General features: G+C 37.7%; 1 protein-coding gene across 1 annotated transcript; it reads right to left on the bottom strand.

The window, feature by feature from the left end:
* Positions 1-29: 29 nt before the first annotated feature.
* Positions 30-15,715, bottom strand: cse1l (CSE1 chromosome segregation 1-like (yeast)). Its single transcript, XM_061727099.1, has 25 exons — positions 15,590-15,715; positions 12,996-13,088; positions 12,114-12,256; positions 11,533-11,634; positions 11,300-11,445; positions 11,117-11,207; positions 10,881-10,988; positions 9,606-9,698; positions 9,335-9,502; positions 9,115-9,244; positions 8,926-8,991; positions 8,586-8,788; positions 8,381-8,465; positions 6,264-6,325; positions 6,039-6,175; positions 4,747-4,850; positions 4,542-4,639; positions 4,299-4,449; positions 3,970-4,178; positions 3,315-3,412; positions 3,121-3,206; positions 2,883-2,964; positions 1,931-2,077; positions 1,024-1,255; positions 30-707 (listed from the first exon to the last, which is right to left on the bottom strand). The coding sequence occupies exons 2-25, from the start codon at positions 13,078-13,080 to the stop codon at positions 618-620; spliced, it is 2,916 nt and encodes a 971-aa protein (XP_061583083.1). The 5' UTR covers positions 13,081-13,088; positions 15,590-15,715; the 3' UTR covers positions 30-617.
* Positions 15,716-15,795: the final 80 nt, after the last annotated feature.

The following is a 15,795-nucleotide window of genomic DNA, read 5'->3' as shown; positions in this document are numbered from 1 at the left end:
GTGAAAACTTTGAGGCCGTAGTCATAACAGTTTATACAAGTGCCTTACTTTATTCACATTAACAAATTGGTGCAGAAAAAGGACTAGACATCAACAAATCTGAGGGAAACATGCAACAGAAAAACATGAAGCATTGTTTTAACCGGATTAGTCTTCATATCCATGAAAAGGAATTCAAGCATACAAAAAAAATGTACTGAAGAAATCCTTTCCATTTTATTCAGATGTGTGGTATTCCTTAATACTGTTATTTTTTTATTTTATTTTTTTACCTGTGCTGCTGAAGTGAAATGAAAACTGCACCACAACCTGACCATATAGCGTATCCAAAGCCTCCCTAGCCTTTACAGTAGGATCAATAACAATAGTCCAGTTATGCCAACTTTTGGTCATGTTTTTAAAAACCTTAAAAAAAAGGAAAAACAAAAACAAAAAACTGTCAGAACAGATTTGCCTCAAATCAGGCATAAATATAATTTCTCTGGTAAATCCATTGACTACCATGCCTGGAAGTCTGCTGAAGCAGATAAGTCATGTGACCTGGGACCATTGTGGATATTCTGTACTGTGGCTGCCGTTCATTGTCGTCTCCTACAGTCATTACCGTCATGTTGGATTCAAGCCAGCTGCACATTTGCCCCCTGCAAGTAGCTCTGCAGGAACTGGAGGGCATCGGCATTCAGGCTGGTGCTCAGCATCGAAGGCACCTGCATAAACACGGGTGAAAGATTATCTTCATGCTCTGTGCAACACATCACTGCAAATACTTCATAACTGCCACAAAGCGTGGTGGTGGAGGGTGACCATGTAGGCTTGTTGTTTTAAAGTTATTGCTGCTTGAGATGGTTCCACAACCTTTTAAGAAATACTTTCCCCCTAATTATTATGCCCATATACACACTCAAACTATCTGTAGTCTAGTGTATTTCCTAACATTCCTAAACATATAAATACACACAGTCAGCCAATGACTAGTTAAATCTTTTTAATTGAACATGTGCACCATTTCCTGCAAGAACTCACCCTTCCAGGAAACGCAGTAGAAAGCTTGTGGAGTGACTGGGCCAGCAGGATTTTTGGATTGCCAAAAGCATCTCCAATTGGGTCATGCTCCTTTTTCCCAGCAAAGGCCAGCTGTGAGAATGCCGTCTGATATCCGGGCGTGTCTTCAATGTCGATGAAGTGCTCGTCATCTGGGATGCTGTCATCTTCTGGCAGCTCAAACAGACCGATGAGAGCCTGCAGCAGCGGTGTCCTGACGAACGCATCAACTGCTGTTAATTTATTGTCCTGATAGAAGCCATTGTTCTAACTTCATCAGAATATTGTTTCCAACATCTTTTGCCTAATTGAGAACTGCTTTCAGACATCTAAAATGTAAGCATCTTTAAGTCTAATTTTCCCTTGTATTTTTATGAAAACTATTTATAGCCGCACAAAACTAATTTGGTTCATATTATGCAAGAACTCTGTGACTTGCATCCAATGAAGAACTGCAATGTAATATCACGGGGGAGAGTGACATTGCTTAAAATTGTAATTAAAATTAGTCTTAATATCATCATCCCTCTGAAGTTCCCGTGTGATGTTTAAACAACCTGCACTAAACCATTTATCTTAAAAGAAAAGCAGCAACTAACGACTTTTGTTGTTTCTGAAAAATAATGTTTTTAATTTTATGTGAAAAGATGTGGAAAAAATGGACAAAGGAAAATATACTTTAGTGTAGGCTTCCTTTACCTAAAAATGTTAAAAGCAAATATGACAAACATCCATCTGTTTGAAGCACAGGCTTGTAAAAATACCCAATTGCACCTTTTCAAGAAACTTTGGCTTAACATATAGATGGTCTGAAATGAGGCCGTATTAAATGACACGGATACAAGGACGTACAAACACTGGCCGAGTTCCCTTCAGGCTGATTTCTTACCAGAGTTTGGTGTATTCGGTGTCCATCATTGCAGGACACTCTGTGAGGATTTTTGTAATGCCAACAGCACAGATCTTCTTCTCAACTGCTCCTGAAACCTTCTGAACTTCGGGTATAATAATTTTCTCCAACACCATCCCGAACATCCTGAAAGTAAAAAAAAAACAAAAACAATAAGGGATTTCATTTATTTTTCCACTTCTCTTCTGCATTTACATGAAACAATACATAATCCTGAAAAGGCATTTGGAACAGAAGACACCGTCTTCTCACAAAGGAAAACTCTAATCAACAGTCATGTCTTTGTCATACCAATAGTCAACAGACAAATGCGTTCGGTTGGGTACACATGCAATCTGGATCAGTGCCATGTGATTTGCTAATGTACTATGTGTGTAGCTTCTAGTTGATTGGCTTGTGTTACTATTATCATAAATGTCTCAAGAAAATTAGAGCCAACTATCAGCATACAACACAATTCAAGATAACTTAAAGAATTGCAGAATACCAACTGCTCTTCTGTTTGAATGTTCTCCTGTCATGTCAGGTAGTAAAATATACTTTGTTTCCCAATATCAATGAAAAATTCCCAAATCAATCATTTTATTCCACTTAATTGAAAAAGTTGTATTAAATTTGCCATTTAAGTGGGAAGATTCATTATTTTTCTGGCTGAAAACAAGGAGGGTAAATAGTCCACACTTGGTCGATTCAACAAAAGCACTTGATGCGTTTTTCAGTCACCAATTCATTAAAAACATAAATAAACAGCACTTCCCACGAATAGTGGGAAGTGGAAAGATGGAGAATGGAAACACTTGGATGTAACGACTATAATGAATCTCCCAGTGAAAAACTCTAATGCGCTTAATTGAAGCTGACAAGTTTCTATTCTTCAAATATGAGCCCCACAATACTCCTGTGCTTGTTGTTTTTTTTTTAATGCACTTACTTTGGCTGGATGCTGTCAAAAACTTCCTGAAGCGCAATCGCTCCATATTTGACACAGTATAAGTTGATGAACACCAAGAAACCTTTGAGGAACAGAAAATAGAAACAGTGAAACTCTAGTCTGTTTATATCACTGTGATTCTTTTAATTTAAAAAGACTGGATCACTGACAATAGATGGCTATAAAAAATACAAAGACACAGCAGATTATTGTTAAAGGGGGAACTTATTATACTAACTCTTAATGAACTTGGTGGTTTTGGAGCTCTGTAGCCTCTGGAAGAGCAAAATGAAGATCTGTTTCTTGTACTGGTTGAGGGCTTCTCTGGAACATTTAAAAGTAATACATTGATCAAGTTAGGTGTTAACAAAATCCATTTGATTCCAATATTTCACAGTTGATCCACTAATGAGATCAGCATAGTCAACTTACGGAGGCATGTGCTCTGTGATGCTGTTGAGAAGGTAAAATCCTTGGTGGTCATTGGCCTTGGATGCTATAAGCTTCTGGAAAACCCCAAGCAAGCCGGGCTTAGGAGGAAAAGACAGGAAACATTCAACTATGAATAAAATGACCACATGTATTAAGTAAAATATATAATCCATTTAAGCCAGTATTCTTCAACTCCGGTCCCGAGGGCCTACTGTCCTGCATGTTTTAGATGTTTACCAGCATCACCACCCTCTGATACAAATGCCTGTCATTAACAGACTTGTGCAGACTTTGATGACAAGCTGATGATGTCCATTCATTTATATCAGGTGTTGATGCAAGAAAACATCTAAAACATGCAGGACAGTGGGCCCTGGGGACTAGGACTGAAAACCAATGATTTAAGCAGAATCAAAACAGAAGCAACCTTTTGTCTGCTGGTCTCATTCATTTGCTTAATCACAAAACACTACATTTTAAACAGCAGACTCTACAGACTTTACATTTAGAATTCAACAACACTATTAAATACAATTAATGATCGGACCAAAATGAGTTATTTACCCCTCCGAATAAAAACCCTGATAAGAAGTGTTCATATTTCCAATAAAACTACAATATCTCATCTATCCTATACAACAAATGTAGAACTCACTATTTTATCTGCAGCAGAAGCAGCAATCGTAGCACCCCCCTTCTCAAGGTAAGCTTGAAGGAGGCGCACGAGAGGGGGGATGTTTCCTGTCCGTTCCCACAAAATAGGCTGCAGCAGGTGAGGGAATAAGGCCATATAGGAGGCGGGAATATTGTTGGAGTGGATCTCTAGTAGCAAAGACATCACCTGGAACACGTATGGAAGAAATTCTGGAGAAAAATGGGAGAAGAAAAAAAGAAAACAATAAACACACAAATTATGAGTTCAACTACTTCCTCAATGCATCAGCAAGACGACGAAAAATCCATTTCAAGAGGTAGCTGACATACCCTGGACATCGTTTTGCAGGATCTCTGTGAAGACAGGAAACAGTGCTTCCTCAAAGCTGCTGACAGTGGTGGGGTTGGCCTTGCAGGTGATGCGCACAGACAGGCACAGGGACTCGAAAAGGTAGTGATTAAAGTGAGGCTTGCTGGGATTCTGAAATTTGGTAAAAGAATATGTTTAATCCAAAAAATGCACGCATTTGAACCCATCTTGATTTATAAGCAGTTTAAAATAATGTGTTTTACCTTGCTGACTAAAAGGAGCTTATGAGTGAGCTGACCAATCAAAGTTGGAACGTATGGGACGATGGACTCCTGCAGCAGGGAGAAGCTGCGCATGATTGCTTCAGAAATTAAGAGAAAAGAAGAGAACAATAAGAATACCTTAATAAATAGGACATGCCATTAAAAAAAAAAAGCAGCAATAGGACAACAGAAGAGTCAGGTGTACCTTTCATGATGTACTCATTTTCCGAAGAACCAGGAAGAGTCAGTGCCTTGAACAGGTTGTTGAGCAACTGCTCAGTAAAAGGCCCCATCTCTGCAGGAGTGAGGCTGCACACAGAAGATAACTGGTTATCAGCTATACAGGTGGAGGTTAAAGTCTTAAATAGAATCTCTGGGCATGTGGTAGACTCAATCTCAGCTGTCAACAACATGTATACCCATCATCAGGACTGTGCTTTTTAGGAGAGCACTGCTAAAGTGTGAAACCCAAAACAAAACAGGCGTGTTGACACCCTCCACATATGGTCAGAATTTATTCTGACAGGGTTGGTTATGCACATAATCTCCTACAGGTCAAAAAGAAGTATTAAATGTAGAAATAAATAACACAAATGGAGGCATGCCGAACAGAACAAAGAACTGGAAATGTGACCCAGATGCTCTGACTCCATTCATAGTTCCAGATACAGTATTTTCATCTGCTGTGTGTGCGATGCGTCTTACACAACTATACAGTTAGAAACCTACAACTCTGTGCCTGCTGTTGGAAGCTCAAGTCTGCTTCAACACTATTGCTGTGCTACGGTGACTTAAACCTTTACTCTCATTGCAATTAAAATGTCAGATTTACAATTTGAACAACCATGTCCATATGTTTAAAAGCTGAAATTCAAGTCATAGATTTCTATTTGGGACATCTTCAACACTTAATTTTGCCTCCAGACAGGAACAATACAGAAATATAGCAGCCCAAGACTGCAAACCTCCACCAAAACTGAATTAAAAATAAAGCAGACTTTTGATCAAAAGCCATGTATGGATCTAAATTAAAATTCAATTCCCAGCTAAATTAGACCATAACTGCAGAGTGTAGTCACTGATCACACTTTATACAAACATTTATATGAAGAAAATCATTGAGTGTTAGCCGATGTCCCCTTTTATATATACCGGTAGTTTCTTGTCCTAATTTATGTCCCAGTTAGAATTGTTCTTAAATATCCAGAAACCCATCTTGTAATACAGCATCAAAATAAAATTAATCCCAATATTTTAAGACAAATGAATCACTTTTTTGTCTTAAAATGGTAACAAAGCAACAGGTTGGGTTCATTAAAAGTTTTTATTTGTAGAAACTTGTGATATCAAGTGCCTCAAAAAGGCAACCAATTGTATAACCACATCTATCTTGAACTCGTGCTTGGTTTGCCGTTTCATTGTCTTTACAATGACACAGTGTGAAACATGATCGACCTGCAGGCTCTTGGGGTATAAAGTAGCTCATAAGATACTCACAGCGTTGCATTGTTGGGGCCTCTCATAGTGAACAGCCTCTCCAAAGCATGGGCAGCATAAGTGTGCTCCACTGTGCTCTCTGCCTGCAGGTGAGTTATCAGAAGAGGGACTGCCTGCAGCACCTGCTCTTTAGGAAGCTGACAGGAAAGGACACACATGTCTTGTTATTAATTCATTTTTATTTTGAACATTAAATCAAGCTATGGCAAATGTCTGAATTCATACCTGATTTCTGAAGATCATAACGTACTTGATTGCATCGGCCTTCAGCACGGGGAACTCGTTGACTAGAACGACATTATTAGTTTAATAAATTGCACCAATTTCATTTCAAGCAGCAGAAACGCTGTTTAAATGGCTAAAACGTGAAAAAAAAAAAAACAGTTTTTCTAAAGGGACTAATGTCTTTTAGATGAACTTACGGCTTGTTTTCATAACTACAGACTGTACTCTGCTTTAAACAAAGGGGAGTTCTCACTTTGTTTCGCACAGTGTAAACAGGGCAATCACACTATAGTGTGCACCAAAACACCAAGAAGAGGCACCCTCACAACTCAAACACTGGTTTTGAGAAAGTATACCAAACCAGAACACGACCAAAAAGCACATCATTTTTGGCACCAAGTGCAGATGTTAATTCATGCAGGATTAGCACTACACTAAATCATATACCGGTAGTTTCAAGGTTCTGCATGATTAAACGCACGCAACACCTGTCACTGTTTTGCACCGTCATCAAAGACTCCAGTGCATCAAAATGTTTCCCTCTGGCCATAGGTGCAATTCTTTATTTATTTATTTATTTTTTATTTGAAGGAAGTGAATCAAATTAAAGAATCATAGGGACACGTAATCTGCACAGGTGATAAAATAAGCAGTACACTGGTATATTCAACAACACAGGCCTTTTTTTTTCATTTCTTCTTCATTTTGTCGTTGTGGAGAGAAATTGAACCAAACACGATAATACTAAAAATGTACAGACTAACCTCATGATTCCAACCAGAGCAGATAAACTAGACTAACCCTTAGTGTCTGTCCGCCACAGGGACTGGAGCTTTTGTTGTTTTGTGCTTCTTTGTAGCTACTAAACATACTTTACGTACACGACCTACAGTACACCATAATTGACGTTAACATTTGTACGTCTTCATTTGTCCTACTGTAATTAAATCACCAAACACCAGATGGCAATGCAGGCCCTTTACTGGAACACTGTATCTTTATAGATGAGCTTCCTCTTTGACTTCCTTCAAGCAGCTACAGTGGACATTCGTTGTCAGTTCAACATAGAAACAAATCACTTTATAGTACCAAAGTAGTATTATGGTTGAAGCTCAGGAGGTAGTACTTTCTGAAAATGCAGGTAAATCACAGGATTTAATATTAAATGTCTGGTTAAGAAATATTGTTTCCCCACAGTGGGCTGTGAAATCATTACGGTAAGTTAAATAGATTTATTCCAGTAATTGCAACTTTGTGCTTGGAATCATTCATGTCCTGTTTAACAAGGTGCAATAGTTAAACAAGCATTACGGTGAACAAAAAAAAAAAAAGAAAAAAAAGAAGCTGCAGTGAGAGTAGGGCTGTGCGATTAATCGATTTTAAATCTAAATCGGATTTATTAATCACAATCGATGTTTAAAAAAGGAAAATCGGAAAATCGATTTTCCTTTTTTGCAGCTGGCTGCATTACAGACAGAGCTCGTCCAGTCATCTTTGTTTGGTCAAGAAAATTGTAAATGTTGTCACTTTACTAAACTCAACGAGGATTTACAGTATCTTTCAAATGCACTTCATTCCCAATAGGGACATTTGTTTGCTATTTTTCTTTAAAAATAAAAGATAAAATATTTGAAACAATTTATTCCATTGTCTTTTGTAGTTTTACCAAAAAAATTAAAATCGAAAATCGGGTTTTCAGAGAAAAAAAATCTGGATTTTATTTTTGTCCAAAATCGCCCAGCCCTAAGTGAGAGAGCAGAGGATCAGGGAAATAACATTTACTGATTGCTTCACAGCACTTTGGCTGTACAACTGACTCCTCAAACAACCGTCCACACAAGATGCAAGATTTTGAAGCATTTATTTTCATCCTCACTCAGTGTTGCCTATCTGACAAACCTTCAGCCCTGATAGAAAGGTGTTTTTTGTCTTTTGCTTCTCTCATTTGTCAGTAAACTATAGATTACATTAGAAACAGTCTGAGGAAGCCTTTTAGTTAATGAAAATAGTTCCTGTGACTCGAAGTAATCTTTGGTTGAAATTCAAGTTAAACAATGAGTGTTTACATAAACCTGTTATCGTTATTCTGCATCGCAGAACTGCAAAAGCTTACTTACCATTGGGTGATTTTAAATCTGGGAGAATGTGGTTCACAAAGAATTCAGTCAAATTGACCAACTCATTGGCTTGTGTTATTCCGTGCTGTTGAGAAAATTAAAATTATACAATTATAATTTTTAGCTTCTCTCATTTTTAAATAAATAGCATTGTCTTGGTAGTTAGACACTGAGCTTCACCTTCAAAAATGCATGTCGACCGTACCTTCTGAGTCTGGGCTTTAGAAGCGAGTGACGTGACCAGATAGATGGCAGCATCCTTGTGTTTCCAGTTCTCTTTGGGATTTTTGGCGTACTCTCCCAGCATGGAGTTCACATAGCCAGAGAAGATTGCTGTGACTGGCCCCTCAAAAAATTTACAGAGGCCTCTCACCAAGTCACATGCTGCTCTACGGCGAGTGTCGATGTCTGAGGAAAGATTGAGTTTGTATGGAAAAATAAAAAATGGATGTAGTAAATGTGAAGTTTATAGAAGAAACTTCACATTTACGTTTTAAAACTGAGAATTTGTTCAAATTAGACAAATAAACAATCTGAATCTTTACCTGATCCTTCCAGATCTCTTCGAATGTACTCCTCTGAGTTATCTTCAAAGGCCTCTTCATCTGCACCTAATTTAACATGAGATAGCGAACTGGTCATTTACACAATATGAGAGGATGTGTTTGTAACCACACAAACAGAAATCCAAATCTGAGCCAGCTAACGATAACTGAGGCAAACCAACCACTTACTTCTGAACTCCATGTTGGGCACAATGACCTTCTCGCAAATGCAAGTGAGTGTATTCTGATCCTCAAACAGATGCTTGTAGTGTGGCCTTTCACAGACTGATGCCAAAAACTGGATAGCATTGCTTACAAGCTGCGGAAAAGATGCAATCAATTATTAGCGTGCACCTGAAGAAAACAATTCATCAACAATACAAGCATACTAGGGGAATAGTACACTTACCAAATCATATTTGACTCCCTGGCCAGTAGACACTAAAAGGTTCCAAATAGCTGTAACAAAACGTGGCAGGTACGGCTGAAACTCTTCATCATACTTCTGAGCGTAGAGAGCAGCATTGTCACAGATCTGAGATTTCAGCAGCTCCAAGAGCCCTGCCTCCTCCTCATCCTGGGGTGGCATCATAAAGAGGGACAATCAAATTATTATTATTATAAACAAGTTGTCTAATACAGAAAAATTGTTTTTGCGTGTGTGTGAGAAGACAACGTACATCTGTTTGTAAAAGCTTATTGTCCAAAGTCAATAAGCCATGAAAATTGGTCATCCAGGTTTCCATGTTGTCTTCAAAAAACTCTGGAAGATCCTGCACAATAATACAGAATACAGTTACAAACATTACTGATAAAAAGGTCATGCAAAAAAGCTGAAGCTAACTATGTTTACTGTCTGAAAGACGTTTCTAAAAACACAAATAAATGGTGGGTGGCTGTGGTGGTAAGAGGGCATTGAGAAGGATGGATGGTCGAATCAATGTATCTCAGCAACAGGCAGGGGTAGTTACTGTGACAATAACTACGTTTCTAAGGAGTATGTATGTGTAAAATAAGTACAAAGCACAGAAGAGGGAATGGAGTAAAAATCAGAAGCTAATTTCCAGCCTTAAAATTGTTGCTGTGGACAGAACTGTAAAGACAAGTTTGAAAAGGTACTGGTATCAATACCTTGTCTTAGGGCTGGGCGATATGGACCAAAAGTCATATCTCGATATTTTCTAGCTGAATGGCGATACTTGATATATATCGATATTTTTTCTGTGTCATAATTGGGGTATCCCCCAAAGCATTATAGCATAGCATCTCTGTTAGTTTCATTTTTTTTCTGAGGCAAACCCTTAAAAAACAGTCAGTTTTAATACAAAGCCTCGTGCCAAATGTCACACAGGTTCCTTTATTAACAGGGGTCTGCACAATATCAAAATTTATAAAACAAATGAAATAAAAATAAACTGCCTGGATATATAGAATAAAAATGCTTCTTGAATAAAATAAAACTAATATCCCTTTCCTGCATAACAATTAAATTAAAATACCCTGTGCAATTAATACAATGTAGACAGTAACAGGCAGACTTTTCCACTGAGGTTGACAGTTGTGCAAATGACAAAACATTTGTGCAAATTTCAAATAAAACATTCAAGTCAATTTGTCCCAAAATAAGCTATATCAAAATCGTAAAAAAAAATTAAAAAAAATAAAAAATAAATAAATCGATAAACGATATTGTCTCGTACCATATCGCGTTTGAAAATATATCGATATATATTAAAATCTCGATATATCGCCCAGCCCTACGTTGTCTTATCAAGCCATGCAAAAGGGATTTTAAGCAGATGTCTGGATATGTGGTAATTACTTTGAGATTTTGTGAAAGTACAAGGACCTTTAGATTGTGTTCTCTCAAGAAAGAATAAATTCAGCAGCTTTGAAATGTGCACCGATAATTGTTTAAAACACCAAAATGTTTAGCGCAGAGGAAATTAACTGACCTGAAAGTTGAGACTGTAGAAAAGCTTGGATATGAGGGTGAGTGATGAAAAGAGGACCTTCAAGGCATTGACATCAGTTGCGTGAGTCTGACACAACTCAATTGTTGCCTGTAATAAAACCAAGCACAAATATTAAATTCTACTAAGATGCCATTTAAACTTTATAAATCATGTAATGTATATTATGTAGTGCACAATGTCCAGCTTAGTTGTAAGACAGCAGCAACATGACTAACCTTGAACAGCTCCGTCAGCGGTAGGGCAAATGTGTCTAGTACAAGTTTTATCTCAGTCCAAAGCTCATTGGACTTGAACTCATGTCGGTACCTTAAAAGCAGAAGAACAATACAAACAAAACCTGAACGTGTCTCCATCAAAAGTAGCTTAATGAAAACTAGTCATTATGGAGAGACATGTACCTCTTAAAGAGGGAATGTGCGGTACGGAGAACGCCATTGATGATGTTGAAGTCTCCACTTCTGAAACGGTTCACCATCTCTGTTAGAAGGTCAGGCCATTTTTGAGGAAAGTCTTCTCTTCCTATGATGCTGATGGCATCACTTAACTGTTGAAATACACAGGGCATATATACAACAATAAAGCACGCTGCTGCACGTCTTGAACTTGATCTCTCTCAGCTGTGATGATGTACCTGTTTCTGAATCTGTTCTGGGCTGCTCAGCATCAAGTTGACAATGTTTGCTTTGATTGCTGTTCGGTCTGTGTCAGAGATTTTGTTTGGTTCATCTTCAACCTTTAAGACATAAACAAGTACAAATCAAAATTGGACCTCCCCACAGTCTTTAAATACAAATTTGATTGTTGATACATAATACTGTAAAAAAATGCTGACATTGAATAAAAATTTAAATAAAACTACAGTTTAAGGGCATGACATTCCCACATAAGTTAGTCTGTTTAGTGTAGTACCAATATAAATGTCAATACTAATGTACTGAAGTGCTAACTGCACTGAAAACCACCCTATAGGCCTGCACAACTGATTTTCCAATTTAATTCTCACTATCAAAAGTGCCATATTTTGTTCACACAGCAGCTCAAAAGCATGTTTTATTAGAATAAATCAACAGCTATAACAGCACTCTGACAACCGAAGTGACCTGTTATCCATTAAAGCTCAAACTCACACAACCCAGATGCTCTAAATATATATTAAACCGTTCGTAGCACAGTTGAAGATATCTAGAGTTTGTGTTAATCAGCTGAACTCACAATTCTCCAGTTTCTTTTGATGTAGTTCTTGAATGTAACAGCAGCACAGACACGAATCACGTTGTCTTGGGACTTCTCCAGCAAAGTGAGAAGTAACAGGGGGTAGTTCTGGTTTGCCTCCACAGATTCAAGAAACTTCTCAGCTGGAAAAAAAAACGTAAAAGAAAAAAATATATATATTTTTTGCTTGTACAAAAGGTCTATGGTTTTTCTACACCAAAAAAAATGAGATGACAGGAAAGTGTGTGAAAGAGAGAGAGTGTGGGTGTTTTCAAAATTGCATACTAAACTACTCGTGCAGACTAATTTTGCCACGGTATAGTATCCAGTATGAACAATTAATTTATCTTCCAGGATTAAACAAAGTATTTTTGATTTGAATTTAATCAGAATCCAATAAGCACTATTTCTGGAAAATGTACACTTTGCAACCGAGCAGTCTACATCACATACTGTATCCCATAATGCAATGCACAACTATGTTGATGTGTTTAAAGACCCTTGTCTTCTTTTTCCGTACGCTTTTTTTGATCCATACATAAACTTTCTATGAAAATTCCACCAACTGTGGAAAGATTTGGGGAATTGGTGTTGAATACGTGGACCCAAGGAAGGCCAGCAGTTAAGTGATGCACTGGAACCACCACGTACTTCAGCAATCCGCAACAGAGATTTGTGACACACACAAATGCCACACGTTAAACGCAGCTCTGTCTTGTTTCAGCATTCCGATTACATTCAAAATAATTGTAGAACAGATTAATTTTGTTGTAGCATGCACAATATATATATATATATATATATATATATATATATGCAGAGCTGTACAGCCCTGGTGTACAATGGTAGGCAATTGGATGCTATCTAGTGAAAGAAACCTACCTGGACGCCTAACTGCTGGGTCTGGATCCAGAGTTTTCCTTAGAAACTCTGTCAGGGATTGCAGGTTAGCATCATTCAGCTCCATGCTCGCAACTGTGGGGAAACGAAACAGCAAATAATATTCTAAGTGATCTTACAGTGTTTAGACTACTTGAATAGTGAACCCCAGAAGAATGTATTTGGTTTTAAAATAAAAAATAAAAAAAAAATAATAAAAATAATGTTAAGACATTTAATGAGATATGGTACTGAAAACAGGACAAAGTCAACATCACATGCTCAAACCAATATTTTATATAGAATTTATCTCCATGAAAGTCACAAAGCTTTACCTATTCTTGCTTGATAGGACTGAAACGGCTCAACAGTCTAGGAGCCTCCTTCACTCATTAACCAAATATTTTCCGTCAGAAACATATCTGGGCTGAAAGCTAGGACTACATTCACAGTACTGGCTGAGGTGACCTACTGTATATTCTATTTCTTCTGTTGATGTGACTTGCATCTCATTTCTGTCCAGACTGTGTGGACACTGATATCAAGTCATCACTTCAAATATCAGATTAAAACTGTCCCTTTAGTACAGGTTCCTAGACGGATATAAATCAGATGCATTGGCCTACAACATGAGTGAGAATGGACATCATATTGCATGTGGCTTCTTGCGTATACATAAGTGTTGTGTTATGATGCAGTTCTCAGCAGGCATGCAGAACTGTATAAATGAATCAGTTTCCAATAACACAACTGTGATTGCTTCCATTCTGAACTGTCTGTATCCTGCCACAATCAAATCTCCCACTTTTACAGTTTCATAAATATAAGGTGTACTTTATTGATCCAAAGATTAGGAAAATATTGAAATATTAAATTTTCCTCTTGCTATCAAAATGTTATATGACAAGGGTATTTGATGCACCATTCAGGGGGCTGTGGCATTCACATTAAAGCCCCAAAGAAGACACTTGAAACGATGAACGTAAACCTCCAAACCAAATCAGAAATGTATTGGGCAATTGGTATAAACACAACTGAAGTCAACTCCTGGGCCATTAAACTAAAAAGACTAAAAGGACATGCTGCATACATTTAAGAGACAACAGAGCTTTGTCGCTTGAATGTATGCAGCATGTGCGTTTAGTGTTGCTTTGCCAAAATAAGCAAAACCTCCACAGAAAGAGATACAGGGAACTAGTATGTCAGACAAGTGGAACAAATATCAATGCAAATATATAGATCTTGCTATGTTGGCAGCCAGGAAATGTATAACCTTAAATTGGAAAGAATCTAAACCCCCAGTATTAGCCTATTGGTGGAACGAACTCTCAAGCTACCTTACACTTGACGATATTTATTACAAGAGTAAAGGCAGATCCTCAGACTTTTTAAAAATATGGCAATCTCATACAGAATTTGACTTTAAGAGATCCGTAGGTAATTGTAAGGCATAGTGACAATGATAAGACCTGAGTGCAATGGTTTGTATTTTTTTGTCGTGTTTGTTTTCGTTGTGTTTTGAGGGTATATGTTTGGATATCATTTTGGTTCTTTAACGGACCAGTCCCAACTTAGGATAAGAAAGTAATGACATTAAGTGTTTCCTACTTTTTTTTTTTTTTATAAGTCCCCTTCATCAAGAAGTAGGGTAGGAATATTATTTAACTATTTAATTATTATTTCAGAGTCATTGATAGAACAGATATGGTAGTACTATCTGGTATTTTCAATTAGTGCAGTGAGTAAAATTTTTGGTTAGTATATTTGGCATGATTATAGCACTATGAAATATCTTTTGGTATGAAATATGTATGGACTTTGACTTTTCTTTTTGGAAGTTGAGTTGTGGGGGTTTGTGTTCTATGTATCTAAGGTATACCCCTCTTTTTGTGGTTGAAAATATAAAAATACAATTAAAAAAAAAAGAAAGAGATACATGGATGGCACGGTAAGCTTCTCCAAAGTCTGTAGACACATCTGAAGAAAATATTACATTATAAAAAGTTCACAGCTTTTCACGTCACCTCAATCCACTTTAAATCAGATACAGCTCAGTGAATGCAGTGATGGATTTATCTTGAATGAATACATGGATCAATTGCTTTGTGCATTTGCTAATTCTGTTGTAATAATAGTTATCTGCTCAGTCAGATGGACTTATATAAAGTTTACAGTTCCTCAGATAATGTGAGTCATGCATCATGTTTAACTAGCTCCCAGCTACCCCGGATAGTTCTGTTGCACTGACTCCAGATCAGCTCATGGCGCTTCACATGTAAGCTAGCAGACTTAACGCTTTGCAACTTTATTGATGCCGGTGGTGGATCGTTAAGTGGTAAATACGAGGCCACTTTAGCTCGTATTTATTCCTCCACTGTATCGGAACTAAATATAAAAAGTCCACAATCATTAAAAGCGATATCAGTGAATAGACTGTTGCAGCAGCCGGTCCCCACTAAACCATGCTGCTAATGTTAGCCTGCTAACCATACATTCAGCCAATTCATTAACTACCGGCTCACAGGGTCGTATCACTAGTTTGAGACGTTAGATCCGACAGAAACAGATATAAGTGTGGAAGTAAAGAGCTGTCTCACCGTTACGGTCTTGTGTTTTCTCGGTGTGGATGTGCAGACAGACGTGCTCGCTCCGCCCGCGTTCAAACGTCTGACTGCTGCAACAAGAACTGCGCGGTCAGACGGCGCGCATGCGCAGACGTCAAGCCGAAGACGGAGCCACGCCCCCTGCCTGACCTAAACTTTAGCCAAGACAACACAGTTAAATGCCACAGATAATAATCGTT

The sequence above is a fragment of the Cololabis saira genome, chromosome 8, assembly GCF_033807715.1.
Source record: "Cololabis saira isolate AMF1-May2022 chromosome 8, fColSai1.1, whole genome shotgun sequence".
NCBI classification, from domain to species: Eukaryota; Metazoa; Chordata; class Actinopteri; order Beloniformes; family Belonidae; genus Cololabis; species Cololabis saira.
Note: the sequence above shows the minus strand (reverse complement) of the source record. Positions and strands in the feature narration are given on the sequence as shown.

Excerpts from the sequence above, each read along its gene's own strand:
- cse1l (XM_061727099.1), bottom strand. The coding sequence starts at position 13,080 with ATGGAGCTGAATGATGCTAACCTGCAATCCCTGACAGAGTTTCTAAGG. Across the intron at positions 10,989-11,116 it reads CGCTGACGGAGCTGTTCAAG|GCAACAATTGAGTTGTGTCA; the intron begins GTTAGTCATGTT and ends GTTTTATTACAG. Across the intron at positions 8,789-8,925 it reads AAGAGATCTGGAAGGATCAG|ACATCGACACTCGCCGTAGA; the intron begins GTAAAGATTCAG and ends ATCTTTCCTCAG.